This window comes from Scyliorhinus torazame, unplaced genomic scaffold (genome assembly GCF_047496885.1).
Source record: "Scyliorhinus torazame isolate Kashiwa2021f unplaced genomic scaffold, sScyTor2.1 scaffold_1816, whole genome shotgun sequence".
Lineage (NCBI taxonomy): Eukaryota > Metazoa > Chordata > Chondrichthyes > Carcharhiniformes > Scyliorhinidae > Scyliorhinus > Scyliorhinus torazame.
In genome coordinates, this window is record NW_027309543.1 from 1 (window position 1) to 21,990 (window position 21,990).

The 21,990-nt window shown below is 56.4% G+C and overlaps 1 protein-coding gene across 1 annotated transcript; it reads right to left on the minus strand.

Annotated features, from left to right (window-relative positions):
• Positions 1-14: 14 nt before the first annotated feature.
• Positions 15-14,411, minus strand: LOC140407693 (RRP12-like protein; the record flags this gene model as incomplete). The annotated part of the gene is made up of 11 exons (XM_072495009.1): positions 14,230-14,411; positions 10,717-10,949; positions 10,350-10,433; positions 9,601-9,677; positions 6,047-6,152; positions 5,830-5,946; positions 2,511-2,649; positions 2,261-2,388; positions 1,210-1,308; positions 853-944; positions 15-126 (listed from the first exon to the last, which is right to left on the minus strand). Coding segments are annotated over exons 1-11 (1,326 nt in total), but the record flags the coding sequence as incomplete, so codon positions are not given.
• Positions 14,412-21,990: the final 7,579 nt, after the last annotated feature.

The following is a 21,990-nucleotide window of genomic DNA, read 5'->3' on the forward strand; positions in this document are numbered from 1 at the left end:
TGACTCTAACCCACCTTCATGGTATCTGCTGCAGCTGCCATGAGCTGATATTGAGGCGACAGGAGGCAACTGACAGCTGTGGAGAAGAGACGAGGGAGATGGGCCAAACAAAGCAAACCCTGCAACCTAACAACAGGAGGAAAGATTGGGACACGAGAGGGTCAAAGAGCACAGCTCGGCAATACAATTCCATATCCTGCAGGCAACAAACTAAATCCCATGTCCGAGAGACCCCCAAATAAATCCCATATCATAGAGACCCCAAAATAAATCCCATGTTCTACAGATTTTTTAAAAATTAATTCCTGGGCGTGGGCGTCGCCGGCTGTGCCAGCATTTATTGCCCATCCCTAATTGCCCTGGAGGGGGCATTTCAGAATCAACCACATTGCTGTGGGTCTGGAGTCACATGTAGGTCAGACCAGGTAAGGACGGCAGATTTCCTTCTCTAAACGACACGAGTGAACCAGATGGGTTTTTACGACAATCAACAATGGTTTCATGGTCATCATTAGACTTTTAATTCCAGATATTTTATTGAGGTTAAATTCCATCACCCGGCGTGGTGGGATTCGGACCCGGGTCCCCGGAGCATTATCCGGAGTCTCTGGATTACTAGCCCAGTGACAATTCCACTGTGCCTCTCTTACATAAATCCCATCGACTACAAAATAAACCCATATTCCACACACCCCAAAATAAACCCATATCCCAGAGATCCCAAAACAAATCCCATATCTCGGAGATCCCAAAACAAATCCCATACCCTACAGACACCAAAATAAATCCCATATTCTAGGCCCCAAAACAAATCCGATATCCGAGAGACCCCAAATGATGCAAAATGATTACCTGCACAAGTTGATATGAGCTTTTTCCATGACGATGAGCCAAGCCAGGATAGGCTGTAGGTCACTCACGTTTGGCAGATAATCATACAGAGCCTGAGAAGGAAATACAGACTCAGTTAGATACCAACCACTACACACAAGTACCAGTAAAACCGATCACCACCACCAAACCCTCCGCCCAACCACAACTGCTCCTGGGTCACACAGAGGTCACCCAACCTCTCCCAGGGTCACTGCCATATACAGACTTCTCAAAACCTCCAGGACACCCATACTCTCCCCCTATTTCCCTCAGGATTACTCAGACCCCTCCCCTGATCACCCAAGCATCCATTCCATTGCTGGGCTCCTCACTCACAGTTATGATCTGAGCGTTGAGTTCTGCTGTCAGGACTGCTGAATTTGGTTTGGCGACAAAAAGTCCATGAAATGCTTGCATCGCGCACGCCGTCACCATCTGAAACAGAAAGAGGATGACATGGGAACTTGCCCGGTAGGTGCAGAGAATCTTCAGGGCTGACGAGGGTCTGCGGGGGAGGTGGGGTGGCGAGGGTCTGCGGGGGAGGGCAGAGCCCAAAGATCAGCACAGGGCAGAGCCAGAGGGCAGCACAGGGAAGGGCAGAGCCAGGGAACAGCACAGGAGAGGGCAGAGCCAGGGAACAGCACAGGGAAGGGCAGAGCCAGGGAACAGCACAGGGGAGGGCAGAGCCAGGGAACAGCACAGGGAAGGGCAGAGCCAGGGAACAGCACAGGGGAGGGCAGAGCCAGGGAACAGCACAGGGGAGGGCAGAGCCAGGGAACAGCACAGGGGAGGGCAGAGCCAGGGAACAGCACAGGGGAGGGCAGAGCCAGGGAACAGCACAGGGAAGGGCAGGGCCCAGAGAGCAGGCAACATAAAACTGAAAATATTGCCTCCATTGAAAAAAGAGGCCCCAAAGAATAAACATTAATGCAAAACATCTTTCAGCAGGGTGGCTTAACGCAAGGAGTTACTGAGTCGCATTCAAACAGAAAATGAACGAATATCTGAAGGAGGATGAATCGTCGGGATACTGGGAAAGACACGGGGAGTGGGACTAACTGAGAAAGACACGGGGAGCAGGACTAACTGGGAAAGACATGGGGAGCAGGACTAACTGGGAAAGACACGGGGAGCAGGACTAACTGGGAAAGACACGGGATGTGGGACTAACTGGGAAAGACACGGGATGTGGGACCTAACTGGGAAAGACACGGGATGTGGGACTAACTGGGAAAGACACGGGGAGTGGGATTAACTGGGAAAGACACGGGGGGGCGGGACTAACTGGGAAAGACACGGGGAGTGGGATTAACTGGGTTGCTCTTGAGCAGAGATGTCGATTCAATGACCAGAATGGCTTCTCTGATTAATAAAATTAGTCAATTACCACATGATTGAGAGTCATGACCCTGAGCAGAATCTCACAGCACGACTTTACACAACTGACAGGGAAACTCGGGAGGACATCCTTCAGCAAACCCAACACGTGCAGAGCTGTGGTACCCTCTCCACTGCCTGTAAGAAACAAACACAACAATTCACAAAATGGGCATTTTACTCAGCACTCCATAATCCAAACAGCACCACCTCACCCACAGAGCTCCAAAAGGGTCCTCAGTCACCCCGTCCCCACAAACCTCCAAACTCCTCAATCTCCTTTATGCAGAATCTGGCTGTTGATTGTGCGGCAGGGTGGTGGGGGGGTGCCAGGTCTCCAAACATGAAGTCACATCCCTTTAGCACAGAGCAGATTCCGCGATGTGCCTCCTTCCGGACCTGGGTGGGAGAGAAGACAGTCAGCAACAGCCCAGAATTACACTGCCTGCAGCTCCCACCACACACACAGTATCTGCTTGGTTACACACACTATCTCTTTAATCTAGGCCTGTTCCTTTAGACTGGAAATTTGCTCACCTCACTGGTTGTTAAGGGGAGGGGGGCAGAGAATTACAGACCGGTTAGCCTAACATATGATGTTGGAAATTAGTAGAGTCCACATTTAAGGATAGGGTGAAAAGCTGAAACTGTTGGGCTGTGAGAGCTAGCATGGATTTGAAAACAGCAGAGCATCGCTAACAAACCTAACTAGTCACTTCTTCAAAACGTTCAAATCAGTGGATTGCAGAATGTCTATGGATAAAATTTCCATAGATTCTGAAAACATCCGATAAAGTTCTTCATTGAGGACGGAGCTAAAATTGAAGCTGAAGGAACTGAAAACAAATGATTGATCTGGTCAGAAAAGTGATTGGATTTTGTCTAATGTCCCGTGTACTGAGGTACGGTGAAAAGTATTTTTCTGCGAGCAGCTCAACAGATCATTAAGTAGATGGGAAGAAAAGGAAATAAAAGAAAATACATAATAGGGCAACACAAGGTTCACAATGTAACTATATAAGCACTGGCATCGGGTGAAGCATACAGGGTGTAGTGTTAATGAGGTCAGTCCATAAGAGGGTCATTTAGGAGTCTGGTAACAGTGTGTGACTGGGGAGAATGTTGAGATAATGGTGGCGGAGTCCAGAACTAGGGATTATAGTTTGAGAATACGGGGTAAACCTTTTAGGACTGAGGTGAGGAGAAATTTCTTCACCCAGTGAGTGATGAAGCTGTTGGATTTACTACCACAGAAAGTAGTTGAGGCCAAAATGTTGTGTAATTTCAAGAAGGAATTAGATATAGCTCTTGGGGCTAAAGGGATCAAAGAATATGGCGGGGGGGGGGGGGGGGGGGGGGAGAGGCAGGATCAGGGTATTGATGATCAGCCATGATCATACTGAATGGCAGAGCGGGCTCGAAGGGCCGAATGGCCTCCTCCTGCTTCTATTTCCTATGTTTGAATGTTTCTATAATGGACAGAATGTGATTATTGGGAGTCCTGCAAAGATGTGTGTTGGTGCCTCAATTATTCATTAACAACCGAGATGACAGGGTACAAATTCACAGATGACACAAAGGCTGCATTGTAAGCTGTGTAGATGGAAGCATTAAGATCACAGAGATACTGAGAGCAAAGACTCAACAGACCAGTGACATGGATCATCAACATGGCCTGAACAGGTTGGAAAATGCAAAGCCCTGGTTAGATCATACCTGGAGTGTTACTGTGAACAGTTCGGAGCACCCGAGGAAGAAAATATTGGCCTTGGAAGTGCAACGTAGATTTACCAGAATGATCCTGGACTCCAAGGGTCCTTCGACAAGAGACCATACAAACTCGGGTTATATTCCTTGGAATCTGCAAAGTCAGGGAATGATTCGATCCAAGTTTTTAAGATATTAAGGAGAAAAAACGAGGCCCAGTAGAGAGAAACTATTTGTGCTGGTAGTCAGTCTCAGGACAGAGTGTAAATGTTAGAGCCAGACCTTTGAGGAATGAAATTAGCAAACATTTCTCCACACACAGGAGTGGGAGTTTGGAACTGCCGCCTGCAAACGGCGACTGTTGCTACATTAAAAGTTACTTTTAAACCTGCAATTGATGGATTTCTGTGAACCCCTATGCGCCACAGTCCCTGCTCAGTTCATCCCCTGTAACCCACAACCTGTGTGGCACCCATACCACCAACTGGCAGCACCAAACACTGACCTTGGCTTCCCCAACCCATTGGCCCCTCTGCCACCAGTCCATTTCTATTGCTGTCTGTAGTCAGATGGGTTATGAACAATTCTACAATCAACACTCGAACATCTCGACAACAAGGCCACCTACGTAAGTCTGCTGTTCAGAGACTACAGCTCTGCCTTCAACACCATTATCGCAACAAGACTAATAACCAAACTCTGCAACCTTGGACTTGACCCCTCCCTGTACAGCTGGATCCTCGACTTCCTCACCAACAGACCGCAATCTGTCAGGATAGGCAACAGCACCTCCTCCACAATAGTCCTCAAAACCGGAGCCCCGCAAGGATGTGTGCTCAGTCTACTGTACTCCCTATACACACATGACAGTGTGGCAAGATTTAACTCCAACTTAATCTATAAGTTTGCGGATGATACGACTGTGGTGGGCCGCATCTCAAACAACGACGAATCAGACTACAGAAGGGAGATAAATCACTTGGTTGCACGGTGTACCGAAAACAACCTCTCTCTAAATGTTGGAAAGACCAAGCAACTGATCATCGACTTCAGGAAGCGCAGCACGACACACACTCCCGTCTGCATCAATGGCTCCGAAGTGGAGATGGTCGATAGCTTTAAGTTCCTGGGGGTCACCATCACCAACAGTCTGTCCTGGTCCACTCACATTGATGCAACAGTCAAGAAAGCCCAACAACGTCTCTACTTCCGACGGAAGCTAAAGAAATTCGGCATGTCTGCATCGACTCTCACAAACTTCTACAGATGTGCGATAGAGAGCATCCTATCCGGCTGCATCACAGCCTGGTATGGCAACTGCTCGGTCCAAGATCGCAAGAAACTGCAGAGTGTGGTGAACTCAGCCCACCGCATCACACAAGCTCGCCACCCCCACATTGATTCTGTCTACACCTCCCGCTGTCTCACGAAGGCAGACAGCATTATCAGAGACCCCTCCCACCCAGGCATTGCCTTCTTCCAGACCCTTCCATCAGGAAAAAGGTACAGAAGTTTGAAAACCCGCACATCCAGACATAGGAACAGCTTCTTCCCCACAGCTACAAGACTCCTCAACGACTCCCCCTCGGACTGATCTGTTCCCTGTAAGACACTATTCACGACGCCCTATGCTGCTCTTGTTCATGTATTTGCTTTGTTTGGCCCCTTGTTCCGCACTGCAACCAAACACTGTTTGTCGATGTACCATTTGTCAATGTACTCTGTCGATTTTTTTTTGACTACTGTGTACGTTCCCTCGGCCACAGAAAAATACTTTTCACTGTACTTCAGTACATGTGACAATAAATCAAATCATCATCACCCCATTAGCCAAGTCATTTCATCACCTCAGATTGTGAATGACCAACTCACCTTTGGTTTGACATGTACTGTGAAACTGAGGAGGCCATGGTAAACTTGGAGTGTCGAGGGGAAGCTCCACACAGCCAAATCTTGTTTGCGCAGCAGTGTGGAGAGGCACGAGAGAATCTGTCAGACAAGGAAACAAGGCCAGATCACAATGAAAACTCTACACGGTTACACCAGCGAACAAACACCATTGGGGAACAGAGAAACAGATCACACCCACCCATCGTAGTGCTGCCGTGGATCCTGCACCCGTCTGAGAAGCCAAGAGATTCATAAAGACTTTTGCTGTGTCTGAGAACTTCTTTATTAGAACAGGACTTGGAACACTGCAATCCATAAGCAGAATAATTATCCAGCTGGATTCATAAGACACATTCACAATTACAGCACAAGCACCAAGCAATTGGAACAGGAGGCCAATCGGCCCCTCGATCCTCCTCTGCCGTTCAATAAGGTAACAATGATCTTCCACATCAAATTCACCTTCCTCTTCTACCCCAATATTACATAGATTACATAGAACATACAATGCAGAAGGAGGCCATTCGGCCCATCGAGTCTGCACCGACCCACATTAATCCCTCACTTCCACCCTATCCCCGCAACCCAATAACCCCTCCCAACCCTTATGGACACTACGGGCAATTTTTAGCATGGCCAATCCACCTAACCTGCACGTCTTTGGACTGTGGGAGGAAACCGGAGCACCCGGAGAAAACCCACGCAGACACGGGGAGAACGTGCAGACTCCGCACAGACAGTGACCCAGCGGGGAATCGAACCTGGGACCCTGGCGCTGTGAAGCCACAGTGCTATCCACTTGTGCTACCGTGCTGCCCACAATATTTCTCACTTCCCTTCTATCCAGATCACATGCAAGAACTGAGCATGCACAGTCTTCTGGGATAGAGATTTGCAAAGATTCACAACCTTCTGACAGAAGACGCCTCTCTGGAAGCAGAGAGTAGGCATAAATGTCTTTTTTTAGGTTTGTTTGCAAGGTGTAAAACGGATGAGTGAAGGGCAAGGATGGATATGTGTAATTGTGATATAATAGCCATCATGGAGACGTGGATGAGGATGGGGCAGGATTGGCAGCTCAACATCCCGAGATGTAGAATCTTCAGACGAGACAAAGGAGGGGGTAAAACATGAGGTGGCATTGCATTATTAGTTAAGGAGTCAGTTCCTGAGGTAAGGAAAGATGATGGGCGGGATTCTCCGACCCCCGCCGGTTTTCGGGCGGGGACGGGGTTTACGCCGCGCCAGCGGGGGGCCTGTTGGCAGCCCCCCCCCCCCCCCCCCGGCAATTCGCCGGGCCCCGATGGGCCAAGTGGCCGCCCGTTTAAGGCCAGCCCCACCGGCGTGAAATGGACATGGTCCATCACGGCGGGACCTGGCTTGTCGATCATCTAGCAGGGTCCTCAGGGGGGCGCGCGGGGATCCGGCCCCGGGGGGGGGGGGGGGGCCACAGTGACCTGGCTCGCAATTGGGGCCCACTGATCTGCGGGCGAGCCTGTGCCGTGGGGCCACTCTTTCCCTCCGGCGCCGGCATAGCCCCCGGAAGAGCGGAGGATTCCGCAACGTCCGGGTGGCCCGACGCCGGAGTGGTCCTCTCCTTTCTTGGCGCCGGGCCACCCCGCCCGATATCTTGGAGGAGACATCAAATGAAGCTTTGTGGGTAGATCTTAGGAATAAAAAGGGACAGCTACGATGCTGGGTGTTTATTATGGACCCCCAGATAGTTAGCGGGAAACTGAGGAGCAAATATGTGCGTCATTCACGGAATGTGAAAAATAATAATAGGGTTATTATATCAGGTGATTTCATCTTTCCCAACAGTTATTTGGAAAGTCACTGTGTTAAGGGCTTAGATGGAGTGGAGTTCTTAAAATGGATACAGAACATTTTAGGGCATTTTGTAGAGGATCCAACAAGGGATGGTGCAGGGCTGGACCTAATTCTGGGGAATGAAGCCAGACAGGTGGTTGATGTGTTGGTGTGGGAGCATTTTGGTGATAGCGACCACAACATGGTTCAATTTAAATTTGTTATGGACAAAGAAATAGACAAGTTGTAAAAGAAGGTTTTGGATTGGGGGAGACCGGATTTTAGTAAAATAAGGCAGGATCTGGCCAAGGTAAACAGGAAAAGGTTACTGTGGGGAAATCTACAGAAGAGCAGTGAGGGGTGTTCAAAGAGAAAATGGGGGTGGTACAGGTCCAACATGTTCCCTCTAGAGTGATAGGAAGGAGTAACAAGCCCAGAGAACCATGAATGACCAGAGATATTCAGGATTCAGTGAAAAGGAAAAGAGGATTTTAGCAAGTTCAAGGGGAGTGAATCAGCCGAGCCATTAGTGAAGGGCAGGATGGAGCTTAAGAAAGCAATTAGGAGAGAAAAGAGGGGATATGAGAAAACGCTGGCTGGTAAAAGTAGGAAAAATCCCAAAACATTTTATAAGTCTATCAACGGGAGTATACAAATTGGCAAGTCGTGCTGCAGCTGTACAGAACCTTAGTTAGGCCACATTTGGAATATAATGTTCAATTCTGGTCACCAAACTCCAGAGAGGGTACAGAAGAGGTTTACCAGAATGTTGCCTGGCCTGGTGGGAATTAGCTATGAGGAGAGGAGGGCGGTACGGTGGGGCAGTGGTGAGCACTGCTGCCTCGCGGCGCCAAGGACCCAGGTTCAATCCTGGCCCCGGGTCACTGTCCGTGCGGAGTTTGCACATTCTCCCAGAGTCTGCGTGGGTCTCACCCCCACAACCCAAAAGGACGTGCAGGGAAGTTGGATTGACCATGCTAAATTGCCCTTTAATTGGAAAAAAATTATTGGGTACTCTCAATTTATTTTTAAAAAGCTATGATGAGGCTGGATAAACTTGGATTGTTTTCACTGGAGCAACGGAGGTTGAGGGGCGACCTGATAAAGAGGGTTACAAAATTATGAGGGGCATGGACAGTGTGGATAGTCAGACACTTTTCCCAGGGTGGAAAAGTCAATTACTAGGGGACATAGGTTTATGGTGCGAGGGGGAAAATTTCGAGGAGATGTGCGAGGCAGGTTTTTTTACACAGGGTGGTGAGTGCCTGGAACGCGCTGCCAGGGGAGCATCATAAAATCATGCTGACTGTCTAATCAATATTCAAACTGCCCCATTACCAATGGATTCCTGACTGGTGTCAGGCTAACTGGCCTGCAATCTCGCTCTCCCTCTCCTTTGTTGAATGGTGGTATTATACCTGCTCCTTCCCAATCCACTGGGAATCATTCCAGAATCCGGTGAATCTTCAAAATTCACGGTCAATGCATTCACTATTTTTGTTGCTCAGCCATTCACGGTATCAGGTTCATTGGATTTATTGACTTGAACTCCCATTAAGTGCGGCACGGTAGCACAGTGGTTAGCAGCGCCGGGGTCACAGATTTGATTCCCGGTCTGGGTCACTGTCTGTGCGGAGTCTGCACGTTCTCCCCGTGTCTGCGTGGGTTTCCTCCAGGTGCTCCTATTTCCTCCCACAAGTCCTGAAAGACGTGCTCGTTAGGTGAATTGGACATTCTGAATTCTCCCTCTGTGACCCGAACAGGCGCCAGAGTGTGGCGACGAGGGGCTTTTCACAGTAACTTCATTGCAGTGTTAATGTAAGCCTACTTGTGACATTCATAAAGATTATCATTAATTTTGCCAATCCTTTTACTAATTGCCTTAAAATTAATTTTATTTTATGCACCAATGCCCCAGCAGAATTCTGCAATATTTGGACTTACCGTTTCATTACCAAATTCAGCAGGTAGGCTATGGCCGCAACAGATTCCTCGGATTCCACCGCTTCCAATGTAGTCATCTGCCAGAGAGATACAAGCATGAAGTCAGGCTGGGGACTCATACAGCTGTCAGAATCACTGCCTCCTACCCAGCAACAATTAATCACAACCTGCCTTATGCTCGAAGATCTTTACCTGGTCCATGAGTTCCATAACCGTAAACTTTTCACTACACATCTTGCTTCATCCAGCACACTCCTGTGGGACTAGGATAAATGTGACTCCAGAAATCCCAATATGGCTAATTGTACTTCTGATTGGCAAATAAACAATGAATAACAGACCCTGTCATTGGGTCTCTTATCACACTGCAAACAAGTGAACTTTAGCCTTTTTCTGTTAATTAAACATACCCTTAACTTTGCAGATTGTATGCCCAGCCTGCAATGTCTTCACTGAGGATGGCTGGCAATATCTATTGGACAAAACGGGAGCATGGCTAATTCACTGATTATGTAAAACCCTGTTCCCATGTGCAATCCATAGTCCGAAAGACAACCCACTCGGCATTCCCTGACCGCTCAAAGAGATCAGCCCAGAATGATTTCCGCATGCGCCCACACATACCAAAAGGAAAAAGGTTAGAAACTGATGGAAAACAACTGGATCTGAAATGTGCCTCGTCTGTGAAGAAACATTTTTTTAAGCAGTCATCTTGCAGGTAAAAACAGGAGCCCGGGGTAAAAACTTACCAAAGCTGCAAAATATTCTGTCTCTGTCTCATTCCCACCTTGCGAGCGGATCACCTCAGTAACAGCAGCCAAAACAGCACAGATCTGGGGAAAAACATAGAGAGTGACTGACGTCAGTGTGAACTGTCTCAGTTCACACTCTCCACAAACTGCCTGTTTATAGACACTGAGCACAATACAGTGTAGAGTGAGCGAGGAGAGACCCAGTGTGTGAACACAATGAGTAGAGTGTATGAACAGGCAGTGTCCTTGCTCATGGTCAACCCGAGTGTGATAGCGACACTGATTGCCCAGGGTTACAGATTAAGATCCGCAGCCACAGAATGCCTCCAGTACCTGGCCCCGGGAAACTCTCTTCTACACTCACCTCTTTGTGAGCTGCTGAGTTGGATTCCCAGAAACGTTGGACTCGGCTAAACGTCATGTTGCTGCAGTCAGACAGGCCACTGAGGAAGGTGGCAGAGGATTTTTCTGTGGGCGCACCATCCTCGCACTCAACAAACGGCTCTGCTGACGAAGTCTCTCGTGGACCAAATGATAAACTGTTGGACTGGAGTTCATTGTGCAGTTTCAGTACATCTACAGTTAGATCACTCTTTCCTGGAAGAACATGCAGAGTTCAGAGGTTAATAACAAATTTATGAGGAACGAAGACCCCATCTACCCCTCACTCCACATTAAACCCAACAGCGAGAGGTCAGTAGTTTCTGCAGCATCCAAACTCCATCTCTTACACTATTATTCTCAGCCTCTCAACAACCCAGAGACAACTCAATCCATCAGCAACTGCTGCACCCATCACGAGAACCCAGGGGGAGAGAGAGGCCAGTGAGCTGAGATTCAACAATCACTGGCAGGCACTCACTGGGCACTGGCACCACCTCACTGGGAACTGGCACCACTCACTGGGCACTGGCACCACTCACTGGGCACTGGCACCACTCACTGGGCACTGGCACCACTCACTGGGCACCGGCACCACTCACTGGGCACTGGCACCACTCACTGGGCACTGGCATCACTCACTTGCAGCCACTCACTGGGCACTGGCACCACTCACTGGCAGCCACTCACTGGGCACTGCACCACTCACTGGGCACTGGCACCACTCACTGGGCACCGGCACCACTCACTGGGCACCGGCACCACTCACTGGGCACCGGCACCGCTCACTGGGCACTGGCACCGCTCACTGGGCACCGGCACCGCTCACTGGGCACCGCTCACTGGGCACTGGCACCGCTCACTGGGCACTGGCGCCGCTTACTGGGCACTGGCGCCGCTCACTGGGCACCGGCGCCGCTCACTGGGCACCGGCACCGCTCACTGGCACCGCTCACTGGGCACTGGCGCCGCTCACTGGGCACTGGCACCGCTAACTGGGCACCGGCACCGCTCACTGGGCACTGGCACCACTAACTGGGCACCGGCACTGCTCACTGGGCACCGCTCACTGGGCACCGCTCACTGGGCACCGGCACCGCTCACTGGGCACTGGCACCGCTCACTGGGCACCGGCACCACTAACTGGGCACCGGCACCGCTCACTGGGCACCGGCACCGCTCACTGGGCACCGGCACCGCTCACTGGGCACCGGCACCGCTAACTGGGCACCGGCACCGCTCACTGGGCACCGGCGCCGCTCACTGGGCACCGGCGCCGCTCACTGGGCACCGGCGCCGCTCACTGGGCACCGGCGCCGCTCACTGGGCACTGGCACCACTAACTGGGCACCGGCACCACTAACTGGGCACCGGCACCGCTCACTGGGCACTGGCGCCGCTCACTGGGCACCGGCGCCGCTCACTGGGCACCGGCGACGCTCACTGGGCACCGGCGCCGCTCACTGGGCACCGGCGCCGCTCACTGGGCACCGGCGCCGCTCACTGGGCACCGGCGCCGCTCACTGGGCACCGGCGCCGCTCACTGGGCACCGGCGCCGCTCACTGGGCACCGGCGCCGCTCACTGGGCACCGGCGCCACTCACTGGGCACCGGCGCCACTCACTGGGCACCGGCGCCGCTCACTGGGCACCGGCACCGCTCACTGGGCACCGGCGCCGCTCACTGGGCACTGGCACCACTCATTGGGCACTGGCGCCACTCACTGGGCACTGGCGCCGCTCACTGGGCACTGGCGCCGCTCACTGGGCACTGGCGCCGCTCACTGGGCACTGGCACCGCTCACTGGGCACCGGCGCCGCTCACTGGGCACCGGCACCGCTCACTGGGCACTGGCACCGCTCACTGGGCACTGGCACCGCTCACTGGGCACCGGCACCACTCACTGGGCACTGGCACCGCTCACTGGGCACTGGCACCACTCACTGGGCACTGCTCACTGGGCACTGGCACCGCTCACTGGGCACTGGCACCGCTCACTGGGCACTGGCGCCGCTCACTGGGCACCGCTCACTGGGCACTGGCGCCGCTCACTGGGCACTGGCACCACTCACTGGGCACTGGCACCACTCACTGGGCACCGGCGCCGCTCACTGGGCTCTGGCGCCGCTCACTGGCGCCGCTCACTGGGCACCGGCGCCGCTCACTGGGCACCGGCGCCGCTCACTGGGCACCGGCGCCGCTCACTGGGCACCGGCGCCGCTCACTGGGCACCGGCGCCGCTCACTGGGCACCGGCGCCGCTCACTGGGCACCGGCGCCGCTCACTGGGCACCGGCGCCGCTCACTGGGCACCGGCGGCGCTCACTGGGCACCGGCGCCGCTCACTGGGCACCGGCGGCGCTCACTGGGCTCTGGCGCCGCTCACTGGGCACTGGCGCCGCTCACTGGGCACCGGCGCCGCTCACTGGGCACTGGCGCCGCTCACTGGGCACCGGCGCCGCTCACTGGGCACCGGCGGCGCTCACTGGGCACCGGCGCCGCTCACTGGGCACCGGCGCCGCTCACTGGGCACCGGCGCCGCTCACTGGGCTCTGGCGCCGCTCACTGGGCACTGGCGCCGCTCACTGGGCACCGGCGCCGCTCACTGGGCACTGGCGCCGCTCACTGGGCACTGGCACCGCTCACTGGGCACTGGCGCCGCTCACTGGGCACCGGCGCCGCTCACTGGGCACCGGCACCGCTCACTGGGCACTGGCACCGCTCACTGGGCACTGGCACCGCTCACTGGGCACCGGCACCACTCACTGGGCACTGGCACCGCTCACTGGGCACTGGCACCACTCACTGGGCACTGCTCACTGGGCACTGGCACCGCTCACTGGGCACTGGCACCGCTCACTGGGCACTGGCGCCGCTCACTGGGCACCGCTCACTGGGCACTGGCGCCGCTCACTGGGCACTGGCACCACTCACTGGGCACTGGCACCACTCACTGGGCACCGGCGCCGCTCACTGGGCTCTGGCGCCGCTCACTGGCGCCGCTCACTGGGCACCGGCGCCGCTCACTGGGCACCGGCGCCGCTCACTGGGCACCGGCGCCGCTCACTGGGCACCGGCGCCGCTCACTGGGCACCGGCGCCGCTCACTGGGCACCGGCGCCGCTCACTGGGCACCGGCGCCGCTCACTGGGCACCGGCGCCGCTCACTGGGCTCTGGCGCCGCTCACTGGGCACTGGCGCCGCTCACTGGGCACCGGCGCCGCTCACTGGGCACCGGCGCCGCTCACTGGGCACCGGCGCCGCTCACTGGGCACTGGCACCACTCACTGGGCACTGGCGCCGCTCACTGGGCACTGGCGCCGCTCACTGGCACCGCTCACTGGGCACTGGCACCACTCACTGGGCACTGGCGCCGCTCACTGGGCACTGGCGCCGCTCACTGGGCTCTGGCGCAGTGACGGGGCCGCAGCCACACGTGGGCCCGAAGGCCGGGCCTGAAGCCTGGGCCTTTCTTGCGGACTCGCCCCGGGCTCCCACCTGCCGCTCTGCTGAAGAATCGGCTCCGCGCGGCCTCCCGGTGGCGGCAGCTCTCCGGGTTTGATTCGCTGCTCTGCCCTTTCCGCCATCGCTTCAGCTTCGGCTTCACCCCGGATCGCAGCCGCCCGCTCCGCGCCATCCTGCAGCCAGGCCCGACTAGCCCGGACTCCCGGCACACCGCCCCCCGCGGCCCGGAGCGGGACTCCCTGCACACCGCCCCCCGCGGCCCGGAGCGGGACTCCCGGCACACCGCCCCCCGCGGCCCGGAGCGGGACTCCCGGCACACCGCCCCCCGCGGCCCGGAGCGGGACTCCCTGCACACCGCCCCCCGCGGCCCGGAGCGGGACTCCCTGCACACCGCCCCCCGCGGCCCGGAGCGGGACTCCCGGCACACCGCCCCCCGCGGCCCGGAGCGGGACTCCCGGCACACCGCCCCCCGCGGCCCGGAGCGGGACTCCCTGCACACCGCCCCCCGCGGCCCGGAGCGGGACTCCCTGCACACCGCCCCCCGCGGCCCGGAGCGGGACTCCCTGCACACCGCCCCCCGCGGCCCGGAGCGGGACTCCCTGCACACCGCCCCCCGCGGCCCAGAGCGGGTCTCCCTGCACACCGCCCCCCGCGGCCCGGAGCAGGACTCCCGGCACACCGCCCCCCGCGGCCCGGAGCGGGACTCCCGGCACACCGCCCCCCCGCGGCCCGACTAGCCCGGACTCCCGGCACACCGCCCCCCGCGGCCCGGAGCGGGACTCCCGGCACACCGCCCCCCGCGGCCCGGAGGGGGACTCCCGGCACACCGCCCCCCGCGGCCCGGAGCGGGACTCCCGGCACACCGCCCCCCGCGGCCCGGAGCGGGACTCCCGGCACACCGCCCCCCCGCGGCCCGGAGCGGGACTCCCGGCACACCGCCCCCCGCGGCCCGGAGCGGGACTCCCGGCACACCGCCCCCCGCGGCCCGGAGCGGGACTCCCGGCACACCGCCCCCCGCGGCCCGGAGCGGGACTCCCGGCACACCGCCCCCCGCGGCCCGGAGCGGGACTCCCGGCACACCGCCCCCCGCGGCCCGGAGCGGGACTCCCGGCACACCGCCCCCCGCGGCCCGGAGCGGGACTCCCTGCACACCGCCCCCCGCGGCCCGGAGCGGGACTCCCTGCACACCGCCCCCCGCGGCACGGAGCGGGACTCCCGGCACACCGCCCCCCGCGGCCCGGAGCGGGACTCCCTGCACACCGCCCCCCGCGGCCCGGAGCGGGACTCCCTGCACACCGCCCCCCGCGGCCCGGAGCGGGACTCCCTGCGCACCGCCCCCCCCGCGGCCCGGAGCGGGACTCCCTGCACACCGCCCCCCCCGCGGCCCGGAGCGGGACTCCCTGCACACCGCCCCCCCGCGGCCCGGAGCGGGACTCCCTGCACACCGCCCCCCGCGACTCGGAGCGGGACTCCCTGCACACCGCCCCCCGCGGCCCGGAGCGGGACTCCCCCTACACTGCCGCCTCGCGGCCCGGAGCGGGTCTCCCTGCACACCGCCCCCCGCGGCACGGAGCGGGACTGCCTGCACACCGCCCCCCAGCGGCCCGGAGCGGGACACCCTGCACAACGCCCCCCCGCGGCCCGGAGCGGGACTCCCGGCACACCGCCCCCCGCGGCCCGGAGCGGGACTCCCTGCACACCGCCCCCCGCGGCCCGGAGCGGGACTCCCCCTACACTGCCGCCTCGCGGCCCGGAGCGGGTCTCCCTGCACACCGCCCCCCGCGGCACGGAGCGGGACTGCCTGCACACCGCCCCCCAGCGGCCCGGAGCGGGACACCCTGCACAACGCCCCCCCGCGGCCCGGAGCGGGACTCCCGGCACACCGCCCCCCGCGGCCCGGAGCGGGACTCCCTGCACACCGCCCCCCGCGGCCCGGAGCGGGACTCCCTGCACACCGCCCCCCCGCGGCCCGGAGCGGGACTCCCTGCACACCGCCCCCCGCGGCCCCGAGCGGGACTCCCTGCACACCGCCCCCCGCGGGACGGAGCGGGACTCCCCCTACAATGCCGCCCCGCGGCCCGGGACTCCCTGCACACCGCCCCCCGCGGCCCGGAGCGGGACTCCCTGCACACCGCCCCCCGCGGCCCGGAGCGGGACTCCCTGCACACCGTCCCTCGCGGCCCCGAGCGGGACTCCCTGCACACCGTCCCCCGCGGCCCCGAGCGGGACTCCCTGCACACCGCCCCCCCGCGGCCCGGAGCGGGACTCCCTGCACACCGCCCCCCGCGGCCCGGAGCGGGACTCCCGGCACACCGCCCCCTAGTTGCAGAGGGTGGGGTGAAGGTACTGACGCTACAGAAGCAATGTAGTGATCTCAAGGCAGCCTTGAGAGTGCTCCACGCTGCAACCACGGAACAAAAACAGAGCACCATAAGTGCCGGAAGCAGATTGCAGACCTTCAGTCACTGCTTTCTGTCCAAAAGGGATTTCAAGAAACCTTTGGGGAAAAATTAGACCAGGAAGACGGCCCTGATTGGGAAGAATTACAGGAAACAGCGCAGAGATATGTTCAGGGAACATGTGCGCGGGGAAAGCCCCAAAGGAGAAAAGCGCCCCAACCCCCCACAGAGCAGGTAGTTCAGGCTCCAATGAACCCTGTAACCACCCACCGCACAGACACATCGGACGAGGCGGAATTCCTATATTCCACCCGCCTCACAGTGACCCAATTACGGGATGTGTGTGCAAAGATCACACCGTTCCTCCCCGCTTCAGACCCACACCATTTCTTTGCCACCGTCAAACACCAGGCGACCATGTACGGCCTGGATGAGAAAGAGCAGGTAAAGCTCACGGTCCTCAGCTTAGACCCATCGGTCGCAGCAGCCCTTCCCAACCCACAGAACGTAGGAGGAGGCACCCTTGCAGAAATGCATACCGCGATCCTGGATGCAATCGCGTATAACCGGGGTGACCCCGTGGATGGCCTAAATAAGTGCAGACAGAAGAAGTCTGAGCACCCCACAGCGTTCGCAGGACGCCTGTGGATTCACTTCGAAGACGTTTTTGGAGACGTATACCGTGCCCATCTGTCCCCAGACAATATGGCCAAATGGACCCGCACCCTTATCTCCCATGCCACAGAGGCAGGACAGAATGCCTGTAGTAGTTATGATCCCTCGGAGGAGGCCCAAAACGAAAAGTGGGTGGTTAAAAGATTGCCCCGCGTTTGGGAGCAATCTGTTCACAATAGACCCGCCGCTAAAACCACCGAGGAAAAGCAAGCCGCCGCAAACACGCAAGCAGTAAAAGCCACACCTCACAACCCCGCCTGGGTAAATGAGGGAAAGAACAGCCCCCCAACAAAATCACAAGAATGTTACAACTTGTAACATAAAGGCCACAGAGAGCCCAACAAATAGGCACTCTGAGTAAGAAAAGGCAGAGCCCATCCATAGCGTTAGCGCCCATTCGGATCAGACGGACTTGACCGGAACGGACTGACGGTGTTCGGGCTCCCCCAGTTGGGTCTGCGACACCCTTTGGGATCAGTCCGGACGACCGGTAGTTGCAGCAAAAATTCGGGGACAGCCCATCAAATTTCTCTGGGACACAGGAGGGTCCCGCACCACAATAAATTCCTCCACCCTGTTTCAAAAAGACACGTGGCCCACTACAGCCACTATCACCCTCAGCGGCTTTACAGGCCACTCACAGCAGGGACACATCACAGCCCCTGTACCCATTCAAATAGGAAACATAACCACAAAACACCCCGTAGTTTTAGTAGACCTGCCCCACACAGCAGAACACATTCTGGGAATCGACTTTATGAATTCCCACCACCTATCCTTCGATCCAGTCAACCAGTGTGTCTGGAAGATGGCGAAATCCGCTAGAGCCCCCCGCAACGCTCAACATAGGGGACTATATGAACAGAATTAGCGCAGTTGGCGAGTTTTGGTTCAACCCCACCACACTCAGCACGGACCGACAGGTTAGGGCAGTCCTGCAAAAGAACAGGGCAGCATTCGCGACCCACAATCACGACTGTGGACGGATGACCGGTTCCGTACAAATAACAGGACCGGACCCTAGACCCCAAAAGCAGTACGGATTCCCCCTAGAAGCAGAGGGAGAAATCCTAAAAGATATAGAGAGCTTATTAGAGCAGGGCGTACTAAGACCGGTAGCCTCTACTAATAATGCCCCGATTTGGCCAGTGAGAAAGCCCGACGGATCATGGCGCTTGACCATTGATTATCGGGAACTCAATAAAGTCACCCCCGTAGCAGCCCCCACCGTAGCAACAAGTCCCGAGACCATGCTCAAACAGGGACTCCATGCCCGATATTTCACGGTTTTGGACGTCAGTAATGGGTTCTGGTCCATTCCATTGGCAAAGGCGTGCCAGTATAAATTTGCCTTCACTTTCCGAGCGCAGCAGTACACATGGACATGCCTGCCACAAGGCTTCCACAACTCCCCCTCCATTTTCCACCGACAGCTGGCAAATGGACTAGCAAAATGTTCTCGCCCCGAATGTCTGGTCCAGTATGTAGATGATCTACTACTGCAGACAGACATAAAGGAAGAGCACATTGAGCTTCTGTCCTAACTCCTGGAATTGCTACATTCCATTGGCTGTAAAGTAAACCCCAAAAAGGCCCAGATTTTGGAAGAAAAAGTGGTATATTTGGGTACAATTATCACACACGGCAAACACGAGATCGAGCATAAAAGAATTGACTCGATCGCTAAATTGCCCCTTCCCCAGAACGTTTCAGCCCTCCGGTCGTTTTTAGGACAGGTCGGCTACTGCCGAAACCACATTGACGGTTTCGCCAGCAAGGCAGCGCCCCTCTCAGACCTCCTAAAGAAAGGAGCTCCCTGGGAATGGCTTCCGCAGCATACGGAGGCTGTGGAATCATTAAAACAGGCGCTCATAGCAGCCCCTGCACTACAAGTTCCAGACCCGCTTTCCCCTTACGCAATAGAGGTAGCGACCACAGACCGCACCCTTTCAGCCGTGCTCCTGCAGGAACGGCACGACCAGCTAAGACCCGTGGCTTATGCCTCCCGAATTTTAGATGCTGTGGAGCAGGGATTCTCAGCCTGTGAGAGGCACCTGCTCGCAGTTTTCTGGGCAGTCCAGTACTTCTCATACATTACCGGACTGAACCCCATCACCATTCTGACCGAGCACACCCCCACCCAACTTTTACTAGACGGACGACTTAAAGACGGTACCGTCAGCCAAATCCGCGCTGCTAGGTGGACCCTTCTCTTACAAGGACGGGACATCACAGTCAAACGGACAAAGACTCACACATACTTAGCGGACAATTTACAGTACCCCGGAACCCCCCATGAGTGTGAGATTATCTCTCCACATCATAATACAGGCCCCTTTATAGCAAAAACACCCCCCAGGAAAATAGGTACTCCATCTCAGAGCCCCCCTCACCCGGACACGTGTGACCCCATTAGGATTTATGTGGATGGATCTTCCACAGTCCTGGATGGGCAACGCATAACAGGTTGTGGGATTTATGTGGAGGACGCGCAGGGACGCGCCCTCGAGGAAATCGCATTAAAACTCCCCGGACACTTAGGCGCGCAGGCAGCAGAGCTTGCGGCCATCGCCTACATTATACAGCACCCAGATTCCTTCCCCAGCCCAGCAGACATATACTCAGACAGCCTCTATGTCTGCAACAGCCTTACAGAATTTCTGCCCCTGTGGGAATTTGTTTCCGCGGATGGGAAACCCCTCCCCTCAGCCCCATTACTCCGCCATAATTTACAAAAAGCCCAGAACAGGACTTTTGGGATTATAAAAGTCCGCAGCCACCATCGTTCCTCCCCCCCTGGAAATGTAAAAACCGGCGCGCTGGCTAAGGCAGGTTCCAGACATGGGTATTTCTGGAAAGCCCCCGAAAGCGCCCCAGTGAGTGCGCCAGTGAGTGCAGTTCAAGTCACGCAGACTAGGATCGAGGATCTAGTAGAGGCCCAGAAGCAGGATAGCGCTCTCACTGAGATTGTGAAAGAGAAGTTTCCAGCCTCCTACGAGAGGTTCAGAAATACACTGACCACACATGACGGTGTGGTGTTAAAGGACACCCTTTATGTAGTTCCCGAGCAGGATAGGAACCAATTAATTTGTTTATTCCCTGATGGTCATGGACACCAGGGAATCGATCCCACCACAGCCCACCTCAAACAGCTTTGTTGGTGGCCAAATCTCAAGGAAGATGTAAGCTATTACATTGAGAATTGCCTCATCTGCGCTCAGAACAACCCAGATAGATATGCCAAAAAGGCACAACTCAGCCACACCCGACCCGTTAACGGCCCCTGGACTAACCTCCAGATTGATTTTATAGGTCCATTGCCCCCTTGCAGGAATGGCTATAAATATGTTCTGGTGGTCATAGACACTTTTACAAAGTGGGTGGAAGCATTTCCAGCCCACACCAACACCGCGAAAACCACCGCCAAAATCCTAACCCACCACATCTTTACAAGATGGGGACTCCCCCGCAGTATTGAATCGGACCAAGGTTCTCACTTTACGGGACGGGTCATGCAGAACGTCCTCACGATATTTAGCATTACCCAAAAATTCCACATTGCGTACCATCCACAGTCGAGTGGTATAGTGGAGCGCATGAATCGGACCCTAAAAACCACCCTTAGAAAAATGGTCCAGCAGAACAACACCACTTGGGACTCAGTCCTCCCGTTTGCGCTGATGTTTTTGCATAACACTGTTTCCACCTCTACAGGTTACACCCCACACAGTCTTATGACTGGACGCCCCATGAAAGGGACAGAATACTTGTTAGGTTTAGACCTGACCAGCCCTGAAGTTACGGCTCTCACCCACGAGAAAGCCGTGGAGCAAGTAGTTGCAAATGTAAAAACGGCTCAGTTAGCAGCCGCAGTTAAATTGGGCACCAAAAAGAAACAGAGCAAGGCTTGTTTCGACAAGACAGTGCTGCAACGGAGTATGATATAGGACAACAAGTGATGTTGTCTGTATATAACCCCAGCACATTCCTGTCTCCAAAATACTCGGGTCCGTAGTCCATTACGGATAAAGTAAGCCCATCGGTTTACAAAATCAAATACCCAAATGGTAAGACTGCCTGGTTTCACATAAACCAGCTAAAGGCTTATGGAGCACAGTCAAACCACGCCCACCACATTATGCTTGACGCAGCAGCCCACACCCCGCCCACAGCCAACGTAACCAGACCAACCCCCACCACGTCCAGCCCAGACACGGACTCGCCCTCGACTCCACCCCCGAAATCTACACTCCGCCCCGGAACGCCCACAGACTGCAGCAGCAGAGACAGCGACTGTGACTCTGACGACAGCCACAGCACGCCTCCCTACTATCCCCATACAACCGGACCCACACCCAGCGACTCCGACTACGATCCCAGTGATCCCTTCATGATCACTTTTCTAAACAAATCCCACCACCGACCACCGAACCACACGGACGACCCCAACTTTGTCCCCACACATCTCAACACAACTTATTGGCACCGCGAAAATTCCTACAGACTCGTCCGCAACGACGAAAGCAACCCCAACTCACACCACGCAGCCCTTTCAGCCCTAACCCACTCCAGAGTTTGGCACCCGGGAGAAGGGGACGACCTCGAGTCTGACTCCCAAACCGCCAACCCCTTGGCGACACTGTTCGCGACAGAGAACTGAGGTGTCCACATGATGTTCAAAGGAAACACTTGGGAGAAGTGTTGTCCTTCCTGATGGAAC